General features: G+C 43.9%; 1 protein-coding gene across 2 annotated transcripts; it reads right to left on the bottom strand.

Annotated features, from left to right (window-relative positions):
* Nucleotides 1–1,006: 1,006 nt before the first annotated feature.
* Nucleotides 1,007–20,825, bottom strand: CASC3 (CASC3 exon junction complex subunit). 2 transcript variants are annotated; one of them, XM_054995024.1, is made up of 15 exons: nucleotides 20,798–20,825; nucleotides 20,423–20,648; nucleotides 17,292–17,319; nucleotides 14,415–14,452; nucleotides 13,808–13,966; nucleotides 13,384–13,535; nucleotides 13,010–13,186; nucleotides 12,138–12,823; nucleotides 8,320–8,384; nucleotides 7,604–7,715; nucleotides 6,166–6,264; nucleotides 5,001–5,230; nucleotides 3,908–4,030; nucleotides 3,715–3,758; nucleotides 1,007–2,494 (listed from the first exon to the last, which is right to left on the bottom strand). In XM_054995024.1, exons 2-14 carry the CDS (start codon nucleotides 20,642–20,644, stop codon nucleotides 3,717–3,719), a joined length of 2,133 nt encoding a protein of 710 aa, XP_054850999.1. In that variant the 5' UTR covers nucleotides 20,645–20,648; nucleotides 20,798–20,825; the 3' UTR covers nucleotides 1,007–2,494; nucleotides 3,715–3,716. The 2 variants fall into 2 exon arrangements, with proteins under 2 accessions (XP_054850999.1, XP_054851000.1); XM_054995025.1 differs by lacking the exons at nucleotides 3,715–3,758; nucleotides 20,798–20,825 and having other exon boundaries at nucleotides 20,423–20,742.
* Nucleotides 20,826–21,434: the final 609 nt, after the last annotated feature.

Genomic DNA, 21,434 nt, shown 5'->3' with positions numbered 1-21,434 from the left:
ATTGCCTAAAGGCAAGCAAGGTCAATTCCATTTGCAACCCAAGCCTACCTCTAAAGTGATATTCATATCCCTGCCTTCCCTTCCTAATGCCCACCCCTCTTGGTTATCTAAAAAGAACAGAATTGAAGTTTGGTTTATTATTATACCATCATAGCTCTGAATGGCTTTCATATGAATGGCAAGCACTCTCCTATTTGGGCAGCTTATAGCTTGAGCAGAACTGCATCATGTGCCTTTCTGAATTTTTCTTTTCATTTAAAAAGACTCGGAGCTGGTTTAATTCTTGATTTGTAAAAATAAGGTTCTCTGAGCAGCCTCTGCAGATCTCAGCAACAAGACCAAGAAATAGAAGGGTTTGAATTACACTGCCCTCTGCTGGCTGCATTGCTAAATGCAGTGATTAAAATATCTGTTCTACACAGGTTATTTCAATCTCTTTCTCACAGGCAGAACAACACATCAGTGAATGCAGTGCGCCTGAATGAAGTCTTGGAAACATAAAATAGTTGTTCCATACCAGAATCTGGTGGACCTTTTCCTCAAATGGGCCAATCAAGAGATGCTGGAGGGCAAGACAGAGTTGACTCTTACACCTAATTTATGTGCGGGTGTTAGCTAAAGATAGCAAATTTCTATCCCTCATTAAATTTGGGAGAAAACCTGAAGTTGAGACAAGACTCCTGAGAAAGGCTCAGAAACTAGAAAGGAACTGACTAAGGCTTTCAGGTGTTAATAGCAACGTTTCTAATACCTTGTGCAGCTACCCCAGCTAAGATTCGCCTTATCAGCTCTCCCCAAACTTTACTCTAAGCGAGCTACCAACTCATCTCCTCATCTCTTGTTTCCTGAGTTCCAATTAAAGACTCACATCTTCAAAGCCATGTTACACTAAGCATATGTATAAAAATGTATTTGTATACAATTTTTCACATGTCTGGGCAACAGTCAGCCTGGCTATGCAAACCTGGGTTCTAAAAGGCGCACGAAGCAAGAAACCACTACCAAGTAATTTACACCATCTATTATATCATTTGCAGCAAGCAATTACAGTGCCATTTACAAAACATGCACTCTGAGAACGGGAACAAGAATATTTATTAACAAAAAATTAGCTATCACAGTGTTGTTAGGTCTAAAAATTTCAAGACTGATATGTTAAAGGATACATTTCAAACGTTAAGGCAGAGGAACAAACAAATACACTGAGAACATAGAGGACTTTCTCCTTAAAAATGCCAGTTGTACTTGTTCAAAATTAAAATGTTAAAGAATTACTGAATTTAAACAAAGGAAGCTCACCATTCCTGGTGCTTCAAGTTAGGAAACTATACATGCACGAAACAACTATTCAGAAAAAGCAGATAGGCCTAGTATGGTGCCTTAGAAACTTTTAGGCTGAGTCCAATCTTGGATATCTCCTTCAGCCAACACATGGGGCTGAAAGTTGGTCAATTGAACTTTGCCTTCCTAATGTACTTTTGAAAATGAACTTTAAAAAGTGTACAAATTGTGGGAAAGTCAGTGGAAGCCATGCAGCTTTGCAGGCAAAATCTAAGCTGTGATGAGGCAAACAAGCCAGCTAGCTATTTGCAGAGCTTTGCTTGGAGAAGGACCCACACTGTTTCAAGTGGAAGGAGGACGCTCCCCTTTGCCTCCTAAACAATGTATCAGGACTGGATTAGAGAAACTTACTGCACTTACTTCTGTTTGCCAAACACGCACACTTGCAGATTTATTCCAGCATGTTTAATTTGAGGAAGGGGAAATTAAGGTGTAGTTAAAAGGGCCAAACTGAGGGAAACGAGACAACTGCTGCTGGAGCTTATTCTATCCCAGTCTGACTCACCAAAAGTAAAAAGTGGTAACTGGGTAGTGGGGGAAAGAAGCCTGGTGCCCTTTGATTCAGCAGTCCTTTCCAGGATTCCTTGATAAATTTCAACTAAGAATCTAAGAGCACACACAAAATATAACTTACTTTAAAATCATATCATGGGGCAGGGGTAGAAGGACAGCCAAGAAGAGCAAGATCCCACAACTTAAGGAAAGCAAACAACAGTTTAACGGAGCAGGAAAAAAAGCAGTCAAGTTCTTCAAAATGGGAAGCTGAACACAAGGAAGAAGCAGGAATTTTAGTTCAGCACCAAAAAAACCCCCGCCCCATAATATACTCAGAAAGGAATCTTACATCCAATGTTTGTGTCGTCTTTTTGTCATGGGGGGGCATAAAAAGAGAAAAAAAACTGCAAAGAGATGCAAGTTTGCTGGTGCTCTTCTGATGGACAGCCTGGCCCCAGTCTCAATACTGACACGGTTTGGCACAGCAGAAACAGCCACATCTACTTGCATTGCCTATACCAAGGGAAAAGGAAAGGCTCCACACATAGGAGATGCCTTCTGCGTGCCACAGATGTCAGCTCTGACACTTTCCTGAAACCAGCAAAATGCAGAGTCCTTAAGGGTTGTTCCTCTCTTAGGATTTTTCATTTCTGTTGTCCTAGATAGAAATAATGGAGAGAGGGGATGGGAAAAATAAAAAAAAATCTTAGCATTAATTGTTCAGCTTGGGAATCGCTAGCTCCTAAAACCCGTAATTCTTTATCCTGATAGGTTAAATCCAAGCTCTTTCCATTATGGCCCCCACCCCAGCAGCAAATATGCCTGTTCTGTCTGCTCCCCCCCTTCCCCTTTTTCCCCCTCATAGGACTGCCTTGGTTGGGAAATTCAGTGGTTTCAAACTGTGTGCCAAGGAACCTTAGCAGGTTCTGCTGAAGTTTATCAAGGGCTTCCAATTAATAAGGCTGGTAATAGCACAGAAGGCGTCTTGAAAGAAAGCTTCCCCAGAAATAAACAGGCATAGACTGTGCCCGTGTATACATGCCCTTGAATGTATCTTGGAACTTTCCATTGACAGGGAAACAGAGTTCAGTGATCAACATGGGGATCTCCAAAACGAGAGCCACTGACTTTGTTCTGGACTCTGGCTTAGCCAAACCTCCTTGGTGGAACAGCATAATTTCCAGGATTACAAGTAAACACAGATCTTCTCACCATTATTTGCATAACCTTACAATTTCTGCCACATCTTATTAATGATGCCACTATTTACCTCAACAAATGAGCGGGCTAGAGTAGACATCAAAAGCCTGGGGGGAACCTTTCTAAATACAGCACAGTACTGGGAAATCAAGAGTATACATTCAGAAGCTGATTAAGGTTAGGAATTTTAGGGTACATCTTTTTTAAAAAATAATAAACTATCCTCTTGCCAACTCTCTTGGGTCACTCACAGTTCACTGTGGCCTTGTCTTTTCTGTGAAGAGAGATGTGTGTCATGGTTCTACCACTTCAGACTGCAACTGAAGGCTGACATGACTGAATGCCCTTCCATTTAAAAAAAAAAAACCCTGCATATAGAAAGCTAGCATGTCAAAAACATAGTCTGTGCTTTTTTGGGTGAACATTTTGCTATGGTGAGGTGGTAAAAAGTCATGTTTTAATATAGCCCTGCAAGGGTTGTCTAAAACTCGAGGAATAATGAATTTTATTCTTTTACATTTGTCACAACAGATGCAACCAACTTGATGCTGAAATAGTTTGAAATCTAGCAAAGTTGTGATTTATTAACAAGATGGAATTTAGAGTGTGATGGTATTAATTATAATTCATAATAAGCAGGGTCCAAGCATCAACTTTGGACGTAACATCTAAGCTCACCTTCAAAAGCGTTTAGAAACGTTAACGGGAACCCTGCTTACCACCTGCAACGAGAATCTAGAGTTTGCAATATATCAACAACAGACAGGTGGAGCATTTCTCATAAACAGACAGAGGAAGAGTGAAATCCTGCTCAAGGGCACAGACAGGATCACACAACCGAGTCATGCCACAGCAGGCACGCAACAGGTACCTCAGGAGGGGGTGGCTTGATGGTGACTGGCTGAGAGGTTCTTCGGGGAGGAGAAGGCTTCGGCTGGACTTGCTGCTGAACAGTGTTGTAATAGGTGACCCCTCCGTACACCTGAGACTGGGCCTGTAGACCCAAGGGAAAGAAAACTATACTTTATCAACTGGCAGATGCCACCCAGCCCACTTCTGGTGTCTAGTCTATTTTATGTTAATTTATTGTATTGCACTAGGTCTTTCCTTCAAAGATCTCAGGGAGGCATAAGTGGTTCTGCTTGCCTCCATTTATAGTCACAATAAAACTGTGAGGTGAAGTTCAACTATCTAACCACGACACTAACCACTTGCATTACTGAGTCCTGAAAAGTCTGGCTGTCTCCACCCCCAAACATCAAAGAACCACAAGATCTTTGCCTACAGCAACCCTCCAATTCCTGCTGGAGAGCAACAGGGAAAGGGTAGATTAGGTATTGTGCTGGGTCTGATCTGTCTTTGTATCAAGATGATCATTTCCCAGATTTTGGAGATGGAGGGAGGGAATCCACACTTCAAATCCACACTTTGCTATAGAAGCTTGCTGGGTGACCCTTGGGCCACCTATACTAACCTACACACAAGGTTACTGTAAAGATCAAATTGTGGAGAAGTGAACGATGTTAAGCCGCTTTGGGTCCTCGCTGGGGAGAAAGGCAGGGTGGGGCATAAATGAATAAAAGCTTCCCACTGTAAGTTCATTATCCCAAAGGCTCACATCTTCTAAGCTGTAAGAAGAGCAAGTTTCTAGCCCTTATATTTATAGAACATGAGCAGGGCCTTCTATCATTACAACCTGCTGAGATGGTCAGCACTTTGTAGTAGTTAAGAGTGTCGGTCTAAAACCTAGGAGACCCTGGTTCACTACTCGGGGTGACTCTGAGCTGTCACTCTTTCTACTTCACGGGATTGTTGTGATGATATAGTGGAGGAGGGGAGAATGATGCTGTAGCTCCTTTATGTCCCCACTGTGGAGCATAGCAGGGTATAAGCAAGCAAACAACCTTGCTTCTCCCTTCTGGATTCAGTGTCCCAGATCCAAGCCCAAGTCAGAGCAAACTTACTTGAGTGTTGGGATAGAGATGAGGAGGTGGGGGTGGCGGGAGAGCTCCTGGAGGGTAAGGGTAACCTGGACTGCCAAAATTCATTACTCCTGGAGCAGGGGAGAAGTAAGTGGGTGCCAGTAGTTGCTGAGGTGGGGGCGGGGGCGGGGGCTGCTGCCCAGGAGGCAGAGAGACTGGAGGATACAAGCCGGGATTAGTCAAAGGTGCAGGCGCCTGGTGAGGATGTAATCCTGGCAAAACAGAGAGGGAGAGAATGAATAAGCAACCAGGAGCTTATGCAACCAAAATACCACATGCGGAAAATGCTACAGTTCTTTACAACTGAGGACTCTACCCCACGAATGGCAGCATTTTATGGGACAAAACCTTCTATCAGATAAGCAAGATGCCTGGAGCACCGTTCTGCAAAAACACATTGTACACACCTCTCTTCTTTGATCTGATTCAAAGGGAGCTGCCTGCCTTGGGAAATGAAGTGACTATCTTTTAACAGGGTTGTTTAACCCTACTTTGCCTAGCTGCGGTACCAAACAAGAGAGGACTACTGTTAAATACCACCTCTCCATTTTCAGCAAACTCTAAGCAGTGTTTTCATGCCTGCAACTGTAGGGCATTGTGATTCCAGGTAAGATCAGCTGACAAAAATGATGGAATTACACCTATTCTGGGTCCCCCAATTAGCAAGGAAAGAATATCACAATAGAAACTGCCCACTCCATGGAACCGTGAAACGTTGCTTTGGATTTTATGTCAAAGATTTACTTAAGGTGCAAAGCTTTAATGGTGCATTAAAAAAAGAAAACCAACTAAGGGAAGTATAACGCTAATGAAGCAGAAATTTGGCCTCATAAATCAATGGGAGCAGAGGACAGGGAGAGAGAAAAATCACCTAACGGGATCAAAAGTGCTCCAGGATATGGAAACCAATCTTTTGTGCTGACCACACAGTCCACTCTCATAAATCACTGTATTTGTACACAGACAGCAGGCCTCCTTGATACAAAACCATGACCATCTGCTACAAGTGACAACATGGAACCTCCCATCTTCAAAAAAATATGTCCAATGTAAAAGGAAGAGTGCCCTCCACAGAAAGAATGCCTACAAGAATATTCTTAGGAAGCTGTTTCTCTGCAGAGATGGTGTGAGAAGGTGGCCACCTTACCTGGATGGGGAAGATGCATTTCAGGCTGAACAATCACCCCTTGGGGAGGCAGTGGGGCAGGGTTCTCACCGTGGGTGTAGATTGGACCCTGGAACTGTACTGTAAATGTAGATAAAGGGAAAGAGTATGAGAGAAAGATTTATACCACAGACACTTTAGCAGTAATACACTGGGATACCAGTACAAGAAAAGACACAATTCATCGTGATGTGGGAAAGAGTTCGAGTCCCAAGGAAACTCAGCCACACCTACTATCTTGAATCAGTGCTGAGCACTGGTCAGAAAGATCTGGGTTCAAAGTACAGCCTAACTCAATTGTTACTCCTACGCGATCACTATGGCTCATCAGTTCAAAGGAACAAAATGGCAATATGCAGAGAGGGCGGGACAGACTGAACCACTTCAAAACAGAAGCCCAGTGGCATCCTGAAGACTAAAAATATTTATTCCAGTATGAGCATTCGTAAGTGAGAGCTCACTTCCCAGACTTCTCTCTTGTTCATAGAATTATAGAGTTGGAAGGGGCCATACAGACCATCTAGTCCAACCCCCTGCCCAGTGCAGGATCAGCCTGAAGCATCTCTGACAAGTATTCATCCAGCCTCTTCTTGAAAATTGCCAGTGAAGGGGAGCTCACCACCTCCCTAGGCAGCTGATTCCACTTTTGAACTACTCTGACCATGAAAAAGTTTTTCCTAATATCCAGCCGGTACCTTTGTGCATGTAATTTAAGCCCATTGCTTTGCGTCCTACCCTCTGCTGCCAACTGGAACAGCTCCTTGCCCTCCTCCAAATGACAGCCTTTCAAATATTTAAAGAGAGCAATCATGTCCCCCCTCAACCTCCTCTTCTCCAAACTGTTTTGCTACAACAGACTAACATGGCTATTCCACTGAACCACTTCAGACTGTGAAGCAGATTTTGGAATTTCCTGTATTTTCAACTCCCTGCTAAAAGAAGAAGAGCATGTCAAGCAAAAAAAATGTGTGCGTGCATACGCTGTCTCCCCTGTTGTGCTAGCTTTCTAGTTGCATTGAGTTTTTTATGTGAAGGAGCAGTCAACAGGACAGCAGTGTGTATGGTGCTCCAAATGCTTTGAAAGGATACAAATAAAATCAATGCTAAAATCTAAGCTCTGAACCAGGAAGATCAGTTGTGTGCCTGTACTTGACAGGAGACATAAGTCCTCCACACATCTGTTCTCTGGCTGCCCATGTGCAAAACATCCCTGGCTGTTTGGCAAGAGCCCCTACTCAGCCCCACATGAGACACCCCACCACCAACAATGAAACTGGAATACACGGATCTGCTTTCCTTAAGCAAGTAACTTGGACACCGAGACAGAGACTGAATACCTGAGTTGCAGCCCATTCCAACTCTGCATCACTAGAAAACCAGCCAACAAGGAGAGGGTCCTTCAGCAGCAACTTGCACTCACGTGTGTCATAGTAGTGTCCTTCCATTATACTGATGTGCACAGGTGGAGCAGGCTCTGGGACAGGCCTCTGGCGCTGTGACGAGTAACGCTTTGCACGGCCTCCCTGGACTCCCTGGACAAGGGCAACAGGGTCAGAGCGTCGGGGGGGGGGGGTTGTAAGAAAAGACCTCCCTGCCCTGCTAGCTTTCAGGCTACTTCGTATCTTATGTCCTGCTGAGTGAGATGTCTGAACAGGAAAAATCTAAACTCAGGCTTCTAGTCCTTGCAGTTCAAAACAAGAAGGCCACAGTGGCATGAGCACTCTTCTGATTCTGGAGCCTCAGGGTGGGGTAACCATACAAGACCCTGTAATTAAATACTTCGGAACAGGGAGAGGGGTGAAGAGGTCTGAATGAATGGTTCAGCTACAAGGGGGGAGGGTGTACAGAGCAAGGATTGACAAGACCCATTGCTACAACACACCACTAACACGTTGCCTTATTACTGTGTCTGCCTGTACTGCATTCTGTCCCCCCACCAAAAAATGAGAGCAATTCGGAAATTGGGCCAATCCTGCCACAAAGGTGTAAGCTCAACAAGACCTGAGCAGCACAATTTGTCCTAACTTAGCTTTTCTCATTGCTGAACATGGGGACTGATATGTTGTTCTAGTCTCTGCCTGCCCCCTCTTGGCTTGTCAACATTTCAGGACAGGCAAGAGATGCAGGGATTTTTACCATCTCTTCCATCCGGTTGAACTGAGGAGGTGGGGCTGCTCCAATATGCATCTGATTAGGAATACCTATTGGGAAAAGGAAGGAGAGAGAAAAATAAAAACACCAATTACTATTCAATCTTTATATGCATATATAGCCAGTGAGTTTAGAGGATCCTGAGTAAAAACAGATGTTAATGAGTACCCTATAAAACCAGATATTACTTGCTAACCCAGGGAAAGAAGGGCAAGTCCTTTCTTATTCCTCATTCAGGAAATAATGCCTGACCAGCCCTTTGTGGTAACACCATGCAAAGAGGCTAAGAACTAAGCATTCCCTGTGCCACCTATATACAACAAGAAGAAATTGTACCTCAACCCCTTCCTGACATCTCTTTCCCCTAAAAGTTCATGTGCAAATAGGAGACAACATACCAAGTGTATTCCTGGGACTGTACCAGTTCAGATGGGCAAGCAAAAATCCTACACAAATGCAGCCCTTTTATGATGATTTCATTCCACTCTCAGATTGCCTGCCAAGCTAGGTTCCATTATGACTAGAACACTGTTTCAGAGGCATAGTGAAGAAAATGATCACATTCAAATGACCCATTTGTTCATGGGACTCTTGTCCAAGCCTACCAAGGTGACTTCTAAATACAAACCAATTATTATAACAAAATGCAACCAACTTTGTAGGAAGGTGCAGGTTAAGCATCCTGGTTCCCAGGCAGTACATTTGGGTTCACATGTGTGGACAACATGAAGAACTTTGCTCTGCAATGCTACATCTCTGCCTGGTTTTAACAGCTAGCTTCTACAAAGCTCAGGATTCGATCACGGCCCACAACTGGAAAACAAAGGAGCCCCACACAGGAAACAAGAGAGATCCACCCAAGCTGCGGCATGAGGACCATTAAGTTCCCTATTGCGGGTGGCCACCACTTTCATGTCTTCCTAGCTGAAACGTAAGGTTGGCACACTTCACATACCTGCAAAGCTTACAATGGAAGGGCAGAATTTGGTGCCGTCACCCTCTGACCCTCAACTTCCTTTTAAGAAAGAATAAGAAAGTCCCAAGACTGAAGACTCCATCTCGGGGATATGTAATGGTGCCTATGGAAGGCCTGTATCTCCTGAAGGTCAGGAGAGCCTCAAGTGGCGCCTCACCCTGCCATGTTCCCACTCTTTTAGCCTAGTACTCTCTGCTTACCCTGACAGACCATTTCACTTGACAGACCATTTCGTGGATTAAGCTAAAGACTAATACAAATATACTCATAACCACTGCAAATGTTTAGGGAATATAACTTCTTTTTACATAGGTAAATGCTCGCATGAATTCATTTGACAGCAATTATTTTAATATTTGTTTCAATGGTGTATTTGGTTTCACATACATCTAACTGCTGGCAGCTTAACCAGAATTCACACATATAAAATAGATCAAGATGGGTAGCTGGGTCTGTCTGTCTAGCAGCAGAAAAGAGCAAGAGTCCAGTAGCACCTATAAGACTAACAAAATTTGCAGTAGGGTGCGAGCTTCTGGGAGTCACAGCTCACTTCAGATCTAAAGAAGTGAGCCGTGACTCACGAAAGCTCATACCCTACCACAAATTTTATTCTTATAGGTGCTACTGGACTCTTGCTCTTTTCTATAAATATGTATATATTTATACATAAATAAAATAAAATCTCTCACAACCTGAGAGGCCTCAGTAGAGTATCTCATGAGCCAATATTTTTTGATGGTGTACACGTAAGTATAAAAATTTCAAACAGTCATGCTGTGGCTTGCCTTGTGTACACACAACTTTGAGCAAAGGTGATCTGTCTTGTTCTGAGCATTCCAGGGTGGATTAAACAAGAAAAAGGAGGAGCTGCAACAGGAAAGCCTGCAAATGAAATCTAGCATGGCAATAACTGGATGGCTAAAGAGTGTGTGATGGCTGCCCTTAACAATTACAATAAACCTCACCAAGAATGACTAAATCCCTTCCCTTGGAATAAACTCTACAAGTATGTTTGCGACACTTTTGCTTCCAAAGGCTGATTCACACATGCTTTCTTACCTCTCAATGACATTCAGCTCAGAGTGCAAAGTGCCCGTGATCAACCCCCATAAAGATTCTGTCTAGACTTAGTAAGATAAAAATGCAACAGCTTTTTCACACATGGAAGTCATCAAGTGATGAGTGTGTGTGAATGGTTATGCCCCCGTTTTTCCATGTTTGAGTTGGAGTTGGGTACAAGAGAAGTTGCAAGAATCATGGGTGTGGCAGAGGGCCAGGCAAAGAAGAGCATGGATTGTGGCATGCACAAAGTCATCACTTCATATAGAATTGCTCAACACAGCCCAGATATTTAAAAGCTTGCATGGCTGGGTGACATGGCTAAATGGGGCAGCTGGCACAGATTTCATTCCTAAAGATATCCAAGAAACCAATCTTGCAGGTAATGGACTGGATCCTATGACTCCATTCAGCCAAGCTGGATGCTGCGAGTCCCAGAAACTGAGATTCTGCACTCTTACACTACCTCTGTATTTACTTCATTTATGCTCCACACTTCTCCCCAAAGGAGATCCAAAGCAGCTTATATTGTTCTCCTGTTCTCCATTTTATCCTTTCAATAACCCTGTGAGGCTGGTTAGCCAAGAGTGTGTAGACTGACTCAAGATCACCCAGCAAGCTTCCACAGCAGAGTGGGGATTTGAACCAGATCCTAGTCCTAGCCACAATGCCACATTGCTTCTGGATTTACCATCAGATACTCACAACGTAATTGCTACCCTTCCAAGATTAGTATGTATGAATCCCAACTTTCCTGCTCCCTCAACAGCTCTGACACCCAGCAACAAAACAATTTATATGGAGCTGTGCCTATTCCCTCATATTTGTTCACAGAGCACAGAACATGGCTTCAAAAGATCCGTATTTTGTGAAGTTCGCAGAGCTCATGGTGTAAAAATGTGGAGTTTTAAAGGTGCAGGCAGAGTGTTCAACAACTGTAATTGTAATGTGCAAACAATGCAAAAGGCTTGCCATAAGGAATTTTCACCAACTTGGGTCCTACAGATCCTCCAAGAAAGTTTTTTCCTCTCTGCCCCACTGGGATCTCTCAAATGAACTTATCCCAAACATCTGCAGGACAACAAAGTACCCTCCACCCCAAAAGGAAGTTCTTGCAGGACTACATTTTCCAGCAGCCCTGGAATTCTCCTCAGTTTTGCTGAAGAGCAAGCACCTTCCTAGATCACTTTCCAATCTTTCAATTTAGGCACATACATTCAGTGACTGGAAACATGCAACAGGGATTTTACATGTTCTAATTGTTAGGGATTTTGCGACCGTGTAGAAATCTATGGCTATGATGACTTAAAGTCACAGAGAAGTGGGCGAGCAGAAGAGTCTCTGACTATCACTGCTCTATTCCCAGAAAAAGAGAGAGAAGACCAAAGGATGTAGGAAAAGAAGATAAATGAAGATGTAGGAAAAGAACAGATAAACTTGGAAAGCAGGCCACAGAAAGCACACAGAGCTAGGAAATCAAGGCCAGCACTTGGGAGATGGTGAGATCTGCAGATGGCCAGAGGAGAAAAAAATCTGAAAAGAGGGAAAACTGAGAGGGTGAAAGCTAATGATCACTCACTGATTTTAAACTATCAGCCAAATATTTGGCTATAAGCTTCTATCATGCTGTAATTTTTTTAAAAAGTTGCATCCCCACCTAGCCTTCTAAACTTCCCAAACTTCTGCTTGGGTGGATCATAAATTTAAGGTAAGTAAGTTAAAGCTATTTCCCACTCCTCTGGTTTCAGGACATCTGGCAGCTGCTTACTCTGAGGTTGAATGAACTGGGGCTGCCCTTGGTTCCAGTTCTGTTCTGTTATATTCAACTGGGTCATGTCTTGCTCGAGATCATCTAGACTGGCTTCAACAGGTACCTCCCAATTCTCAGTCTTTGCTGGCGAAGGAGATGGTATAACCTCTGCAGTTTTTAGTGGTGCAGGTGTCAACCCCAACGGTGGTGGGACTTCATCTGCCAATTTCCCTGTCTCGCCTGCTTTGGTCCGGCTTCTCCTTGCTCGCGAATAGGACTTCTTTTCTATGGGCCTATCGGGAGGTGGCTGCAAAGCATCTGCAGGAGCGATTGGACTTTCTGCAAGACCCTCTTCCTTTTTGACAGGGCTGCTTCGAACATGTACGACTTCTGCCTCGGGAGAAGGCTCTCTTGCCGGAACTGGCTCTGAGCGCCTGATCCGGTAATTGCTCTCGCGCTTGGACTGCTCGCCGAAATGAGGCGTATGCTGAATGTTTACATCCACAGCATGGTAGCTTGAACGGGTATCTTTATGGCCAGTTCTAGGGAAAGTCCTTGGCAGGGGCATCCGTCCTGTCCCTGCAGAGTTTCGGTTGATGAATGTCCGAGGTGGTACAGGGGTACTGTCATGGCTTTGGTGACGTGGTGGCTTGCTAGGCCGCTCATTAGCCCAATTCGGCTCTCTCTGAGGTGGACTCCCAAACCTAAATCAAGAAGGGATGCTACAGGTCAGATCCTCAAAATCATGTGAGATGGAATATTAAGATTACCATAATTAACTCCCCTCCGATACTGTCAGATTCAATAAAGCATTAAGGCCTCCACCCCCCCCCGATCCCATCACCTAATAAAAGCACACATACAGCCTCACCTTGTACTTTTTAGCTCACCTTGGTTTGCGCATCCTCCTGGGCTTGATGTCATCAGGGTTATGAGCTGAGCGGATATCATACCCATACAGTGCAATCAGCTCCTGCCTTGATTTTGGTGCTTGCTCATCTTCTCGGAACTTGTCATGTTCCCACCGCCCCTCATCTTTCCACAGCTTACGCTGCCGACCCTTAGGACTGGGACATCAAAAGTAAGGGAACCAATGATAGTTTTTGATAAAGACAAGGAGGCTCAAAAGAAGCAGGCTTGCAACTTCTACACATTAACTGTCCAAATAGTTAAAGCAAAATTATATCCCATATAAATATGCCCCTCTCATTTGTCTCCAAACCATAAGAGCCTCTAATGCCTCCCTGCTGTTTATGTCACCCACCGGACTTCTTCTTCCTGGGTCTGCCCACGAAGGTCGTGTTCAAAGAAGAGACCTTTGCGAGGTATGTATGCAGGATTCTTGCGGTCCTCATCATCGTCCAGGTGCTTGGGAACTTTTTTGCCAACTTTATTTTCAGTTGGTTCAGTGCTTTCCTATGGAGAACAAGGGAGCAAAATGTTTTTTAACCTTCCCTTCTACAGATGCTTGTCACAAACATCAATAATAACTCCCTACTTCCCACTAAGAATTTGTTTCTGCAAACTTTCACCAAAGGAAATTGCTAACCTGCAGAGACACATTCATAAAAGTATCACCCATAAGACACAACACATTGAACAGGAAACTTATTTTTCAAGAAACACAAAAAGCCAGTGGAACTAACACAAAGGGTTGGTACCTGCCCTCAACACTGAAGTCAACTCACCTGGCCATCCCCGCTTTGCCTCTCGCCTGCCACAGTGCCTTTAGGTTCTGTTTTTTCATCCCCTTTGTCTGTCTTTGTTGCCAACTCATTAGTGTCATTGCTGTCCTGCTTCAGGTCCACTTTAGATGTTTCTTCCTCACTGTATTCCCCCTCCTCACCCTGAAACAAACATTGAGTCTGACGTGAGCTGATTCAGTCTGGGAGTAAGGAAACACTTTTACCAAAACTACACATGCTTGACTATGTCAGTGTGATCACATTTGCCAGCATCTACAGAAACTGAATCCGCACATCCAAGGAACAAGCATTCAGCTCACACACGTACAAAGCCAGCCTTGAATATGAAGAGCAGAGGGAAGCATAACATTGCAAATCACAGGTGTAGGACCACCACCTGCAAACAGTGAGCTAACGATTCTGTGCCCAGGATGCATAGTGTGATCTCACGATCAGTGGTTCAAGTATCTCTCTCTAATAGGTTGCTCCTTGAAGGGACTTTACAATAGTCAACAAGTTGAGATCTGTATGCTGTGATCCTGCACAACATGAAATGCCAACAGGCAGAATGGTAAATCATGATTAAAAAATGCACACGCATTCATCTCACCTCAGAATCTTCAGCACTTTCATAGTCAGAGAGAACAGCTAAAAACACAAGAGAGATTTTGACATTAAAGACATTATCTCAATCTAAACATGTCTAAGATCAAACTTTCCGTATTTTCTCCCGTCATCCGCTTGTTTTCTCAGCACACAGTGACAAGAACCCCACCATAAGCATAAAGACTTTGCTTCTTCTTTGATTGCTCAATTGTTGTCGCTCCCCACATTCAATCTGCCACCAAGTGCTGTCACTTCTCCCTGCACAGTATTTGAAAAATAAGCATTCTTTGGCCTTTTGGCAAAGTGTCTGCTTAATGCTCTAGTAATCTACCAGATTGATTTAGTGCAATTCTCTCTTTTGTGGCCTTCTGGTGTTATGCCTTGGTCTTCTTTGCTGCTATCCAGAGCTCTAGCATCAAGACACAGCTCACACTGTGAGATGCCTTACCACAGCTTCCTACGCTGGCTTCCTGTCTTCTCCTGCATCTAGCACAAACTTCCCACCCTGGCCTTCATAGTCCAAGGCAAGAATACCTTCTGTTTCCTTCTCCTGCAAAGACACCAGGACGAAGCCTTAAGGTAACAAACACTGTCCTTGGAAGACAAACAGGTAGATGCCAGACAAACTTTCTGGCATCTTTATGTTCTTTCTACAGGTCAGATACTGCAAACTGGGGGCACAAAGACCCCCTCCCCCGCCCTACACATGCATCCATGAACGTGTTCTGAAATTGTTGTTACTTACTGTATTTATTATGCAGATTGGATGTATTGGAGGATATTGTATACATATATTGTAATTGGATTTCATTGGTATTTATAGGAAGGAGTTATTTATTCATTATATGCACTTGTCATTTTATAAATATATGTACATATTATTCATTATAACACTGACGTCTCTTATGCCTGGACCTACTTCCAACAGCATCTACATGAAGCAGCCTCTTGATTTCTTCAAAGAGGACCAAGCTTAACTAGACTAAATGCATATTCTTCTCATTTACCTTCATCTCTTCCTTGCTGTGGAGAATTCAGACAGCACGTTCTGCAGGGTTATGCACAAGGAGCAATGTGAATTTGTACCAGAATACTAATAATGCTTAGTGAATGAATTAATGCTTCAGTAATAGCACAGCAGGGCTCAGAAACAGCAAGATCTCTATGGGTTACTTTTTTATAACAGCCTCTCTGTTAAAAAAAAACAATTCAAGGACCTGCAAAAAACAATGCCTACGTTTGCAAAGTTTCACTGGGTTAACAGTATTGCGCCTGTTCAATTGAAATAACTTAAGAACAGAAGAACCAATGTCTACGTTCTACAAGCTCTGTAGAGTCTCCCAGCTTCCTCAAGAGACAGACTCTCATGGCTATTCCCATTTTTAGGCAGAAGAGCAAACTGAAATACTAGACATCCATCAAGGATTTAAGCAGCATGACCCTATGTTTACTTAAGAGGCAAGAGCCAGGTTACACGATTCCCTCACCAGTATCTCAACTGCACCCCCCGAGAATTCCAAAGGCTCTTTTACCAAGAGACAGGGAAAGCCTGAGAGGATGACTGGTCAATACTCAGGCAAGAAATTTCTGCTGGACAGTCCACTATTCTCTTCTAAAAGGCTACTTTTCCCTAAAAGTTGGGAAGGGACAGAGCAGGGAAAATCAACTGCCAGGATGAGATAAACAATGGGCCTCAGTCAACAGCTTTTTCTTCCTGTCATCTTTTTGAAAAATTTTGACAGCAAACCTCTCTGGCTTTTGCTGCTTGTCTAGTGGAGATCTGGGATTCCCTCAGGTACTGCTGAGCAGTACATAACGTGTACCATGATAGTGTAGTGGTTCAAGTCTCAGACTAGGATTTGGGAGATGCAGGTTCAAATCCCCACTCTGCCATGGAAGCTTGCTAGATGATCTTGGGCTAGTGACACACCTCAGACTAGCCTACTTCACAAGGTGGTTGTGAGGATAAAATGAATAAGGGGAGAACAGTGTATGATACTTAGTTGAGCAAGTCATTTGTTTTGTAACAGGGACTGTATTTCAAATGGAGCATGGACTGAAGGGCTAGCAACAGTGGCTATGCCAATTGAAGCCCAAAGCACAAGCAAAGCACTGCTAATCCCTGCATAGAATCAGCATCAGAAGCTTCAACAAAGCTCTTCCTTTAACATTTCAGCTGCTTCTGCTCATTTGTTTGAGTCTCAACTTGCATACAGGAAAGAAAAGCTGAGGAGCATACAATGAAAGCTCTCACAGAGGCTCTGCTACAATTCATTCTGGGAAAGAAGATAGTGAAAGATGTCCTCTGTGTCTCAGTTTGAGAAAAAAATGGATGATATGCATAAGAGTGCCCGTGTCTCTTGTACCACATTCTATCTTACCTCTCCTTTAAGGAGCTCAAAGTGGTGGTCACAGTCTCCCTCCATTTTTACCCTCAAAACATCACTGTGAAATAGGCTTGGCTGAGAAATAACTTGCCCCAAATCAACCAGTGAGCTTCAGGGCAGAGAAGGGATTTGAACCTAGTTCTCCCAAGTCCTAGTCCAACACTATAACCAGATTATGCTGGGGGCTCTAAGCTTCCAGATGCTTATCCCAAGTTCAAGCTCTCTAAAATACATGGCTCACATCCTCTCTTTGTTAAACCAGACAAAACATCTGCTTTTATCAGCAGAAGGCCTGGAGCAGCAAGCAGTCTACACAACAAAAAGTACTGTAATGTACCTAAAAGTGGAGGGCAGACAGTACTAGTACATTTGCCTGGGCAGGAAAAAGCATACTATCTTTCAGGAGCCAAATATGAACAGGTACTGACTAATCTACCCTTTGGATCCTCCCTTTTCATTCCCATTGGTTCAGAACAAAGGGGATCCCCACTCACCATCTCCTTCTATGCCATCTTCGCTTTCCTGTTATACATGAGACAGAGAAAGAAAGAGAGAGAGATACATTACCTTACAGAGATGCACATACAGAAAAATAACAGCTAATATATATATTTTTAAAATCTAGAATGTGGAAGAAGCTTGAGCTGGAGGATTGAGGGTGTATATTGTCAATAATCCAATTACAAAGTACCCCTATCATCTGACCAAATACTAATCAGAAACCATACATTTCTCAATTTTACATTTGACTGAAGATGTCACCAAGGAAAAGCTGGTAGTGCAACACAGCAAACTCTGGGTGAAACCACTGTTTTATCAGATTTAATTATGGACAAGAGGGACTTGTTCCCCCAGGATGTTCTGCAATTAGTTCCTCAGTAAAGTGGGGATATCCAACATGCACTCTGGAATTGACCCACCAGCAATTACTCCCAACTAGATAATTTACATCCTAGGAAGGGCTGCAGATGATCAGTTTGGTTGGAGTGAGTTCAGCTTTAAGCTGCAGAGACGAGTGCGCTTCACCAGCAGACCTTCTCATGAATAAGGAGGCCAGCTTGTCATATCACAGGGCGGATCACTTTGGGCTACTCTTGGAGAATGCAAAGTGCACTCTTGTGAAGAGGAGCAGCAAAACATTCCAGGATAAAGAACATCTTTCTCCATCATCCTCCAGGAAAATGTAGGTCACAAGTGGAGAAATCCAGAAGATATATCCCTTTTCTAAATTGGATTGCACTTTATCTCTTTGTATGAAATGTGTAGCTGTATCTACATGTAATTCATGCTGAGTAGCATGGACACTTTATACAGGCACCAGCACTTTGGAACTGCTGTGATTAAAGAATACTAATTTATTATGGAAGGTACCAAACATTAGCACTATGCACTTTAGACATTTATGACTGTACTAGTCCTACACTGCTGGGCTGGTTTACCAATATGATTTAAATATGTTCTATGTATTCTGTTGATGACTGAATGACTTTTACGCTCAGTAGTTCTTTTTGTGTGCATTCCAGAATAATTGACTATAAATGACACTTCATAAATGAGCATAATGATTCTTCATTGTTACTGTATCACAGTTTAACCTGTTTGAGTAAGTTGATCATGGCACATTTTTCCCTTAGCCCCTACCTCAAGCAGCTACTTAAGTTTCCTAAGAGCAATGGCCAGGTTTACCCTTTGAGAACCACACCCTGAAGAAAACACAAAATCAGGAAAGCAGATGCAGAGAAAATGACTGCCACTAGTTATTGCCCAGCCAGGCAAAAACTAATTCCACCAAATCACAAAATTATCCAGTCTAGAGAGAGAACCTATATATCATAAGATAAGTTAGATATTCTTAGCTCAGATCTCACACACCGGAATACTAAACCTAATCTACAGACAATTACTAGAAAAAATGTCTATTATTTAGTTATCCACAAAATAAATTAGCCAGAGTCCTGCCAGATGTGCTCAAGGGATAATCAAAGGGCATAAAAATCAGATGCAAACCATTCTTATATCCTGAAGCAGCCATATGCCTCTCAAGGGGCTTATTTCAGCAACCTTTCTTTTGCATGCACTTCCATTTTAAACTTCTCAACTCAATGTTTGTCTGTCTTCCCAACACATTCTACCAGAATTATTTTCTATGCAGGGCAATCAATGCAGCAGTACAGACCACCATATAATGTTCATAAACTATAACATTTTAAAGTAAAATCTGCTTGCTAAGAAAAAAAGTTAAAACACCTTCCATCCACACTGTTTGTTAAGCACCACTTTGTGTATAATAGATTCCTCAGCTCTGGGGCAGAGGGGGAGGGGAAAAAGTGATTAACAATATAGTCTAATGTCTACCAAAGACCCAAGGAATACCCTGCACTGAGATCTGACCAAGGCAGGCCAAATCTGTTCCCCAGACCTAACATTATGCAGGCTTTGGACATGGAAATTCATAGTTCATTTTATCAATGTTACTTATATTCATGCCTGCTGCATGAAAGCACTTCTTGATACTCTAACTTATAATACACCTCCCACCCTCTGCTTGGACTACAAAGACTTCTACCTTTTTCCACTCCATGCTTCTGACAAAAACAGCTTTTACTCTTGAAAACTCGTACTCTGAAAATCTTACAGGTCTTTCCTACTGGACCTGTCGCTCTTCTACAGACCAACGTGGCTAGCCACTTGAAACTGTGCAGGCACAGAATGACTTGTCTTTTAGGTGATGGTCAACAGCAGACATAATTATGCCCTCTGTACTGAAATACCACTTGTAAACATACACAAGTTACCTAAAACTTTCAAGATTTCAGTAGTGGCTCTTTCACTTCACACATTATTATGGAAGGTCAGTCACCTGCTCCCTAAACCAGAGGAGGAACTGCAGCTGAAGAGTACGTTATATGCTTTAGTCCTAGTGGAATCTCAGATAGAAGAACTAGAAAAGGCCTCTTCCTGAGAGGACAGAGAACTGCTGCTAACTTGAGTAAACACTCATAAAAACAAATCACATGCACAAAGCAGTTTTTAAGGTCCCCAAAGGAACATCATTTGGGCCTAGATTCAGGGGGGTACCCATGTTAGTCTGTAGCAACTGAACAAAATTCGAATCCTGCAGCGTCTTAAAGCCCAGCAAAATTATTCAGGGTACAGGCTTTCAGTTTGAGAGACTCATGAAAGAAAACACCCTGAAAATTTGTGCAGGTATTTAAAATACTACTGAACTGACTCGAATCTCGTTCTAACATTTGGGCCCTGGGAACTAAGCTGGGAGAGGAACCACTCGGCACATGCACAGACGTTCGCCTCTCAGCGACACAGCAGCCTGCTTCTCGTTTTCTGAAAAATGACATCGTCCAGGCCTGGAAACTAAGCTGCGAAAAAGTCACTATGAATATGCTCTGAGACGCTCGTCTCCCTGCCGCAGGAGCCGGAACAACGTTTGGCCCGCAATGCCTGGGCCAAAATAACCGGGACGTAGCTTAGCACAGTTGTGAGGCAAGTGAGAAGGCCACTCCACAAATGCTCAAGAAGACCCAGGCTGCAGCCTCCGCTCGGGGGAGAGAAGCGGTGGTCTCTCCTGGAGCCCCGTCCTCGACCCCTCGGGTTTCCCGCTACTCACACACTCCGAGTCTGCCGGGCTGGCTCCCCCGGCCAGCGGCTCAGCGGCCGCCTCCGCACTCTCGACCTCACCGTGGCCGCTCCCGGCGCCAGCGGCACCCGGGCCAGCCAGGCCGAGACGGTGAGGGCCGCGTGGGGAAGGAGCGGCGCTGCCGGGCGGCGAGTCGGACTCGTCCTCTTCGCTGCTATCTTGTGAGGCGCGTTGCCGCCGACGGTCCGCCATCTTGCTAGGAGAAGAAACAAGAAGCGAAAACGGTTTTGAGGAGGCGCGAGGCGGACGACGGGTAAGGGCGCTTTTCTCTCGGCCGCAGGACTACTACGTCCGGCACCTAACGCGCATGCGCGCCTTTCCCGCCTCCCCAACCTTACAACTCACTCCCACAATTCTTTGCTCCGGGGTTGAGAGAAGAGGGAGCGGCCTCGTCCAATGACGGCGCCGCGGCGAAGAGATGTCAAGGAAGAGAAGGAGCACGGGGGCCGCGTCGTCTTGCTCCCAGTTCGAGACGAAGGGAAGGAAAGCAGACGCCTCAGCAACAGTGTCACGTGCTCCGCGCTCCGCAGAGGTGGGCGAGAAAACTTTGCCTAGGTGACGTCTTCACGTGGCGACGGTGGCGTTGCTCCTGCAGTCGCATTAGGCGCTGCAAAGGGAGATGTGTGGGGTGTGTGTGCAACCCGTGTATGTTGCGGCAGAGTAATAATCACGTAACGGCTAGCAACGTCTTATTTAATCACAAGCTTTTTATAGAGTAGTTGCGTAGATGCAATGCGCGGATTGAAGGTATTTTATGTAGGAGTCAAGGGGGCATCAAGAAGTGCAGGGGGAAGCTTAACTAAAATTCAAACCCAATGAAGAATAACGCTGATCAAATTCACTAATTATACCAAAACTAGTATAGATTATTTTGGATTTTTTACTTTCTGTACGTCTTATAGGTGAAGTTTTAAGAACTTCCCACTTAGTATAGGTATTGTGCTAAACAGATTTATTCCTAATGTTTGCATTATATGGCCTT

This window comes from Eublepharis macularius, chromosome 12 (assembly GCF_028583425.1).
Source record: "Eublepharis macularius isolate TG4126 chromosome 12, MPM_Emac_v1.0, whole genome shotgun sequence".
Lineage (NCBI taxonomy): Eukaryota > Metazoa > Chordata > Lepidosauria > Squamata > Eublepharidae > Eublepharis > Eublepharis macularius.
This window is presented reverse-complemented; position numbering and strand designations above follow the sequence as displayed.

Excerpts from the sequence above, each read along its gene's own strand:
- CASC3 (XM_054995024.1), bottom strand. The coding sequence starts at position 20,644 with ATGGCGGACCGTCGGCGGCAACGCGCCTCACAAGATAGCAGCGAAGAG. Across the intron at positions 13,536-13,807 it reads GGCAAAGCGGGGATGGCCAG|GAAAGCACTGAACCAACTGA; the intron begins GTGAGTTGACTT and ends TGTTCTCCATAG. Across the intron at positions 7,716-8,319 it reads TCAACCGGATGGAAGAGATG|GGAGTCCAGGGAGGCCGTGC; the intron begins GTAAAAATCCCT and ends GCCCTTGTCCAG.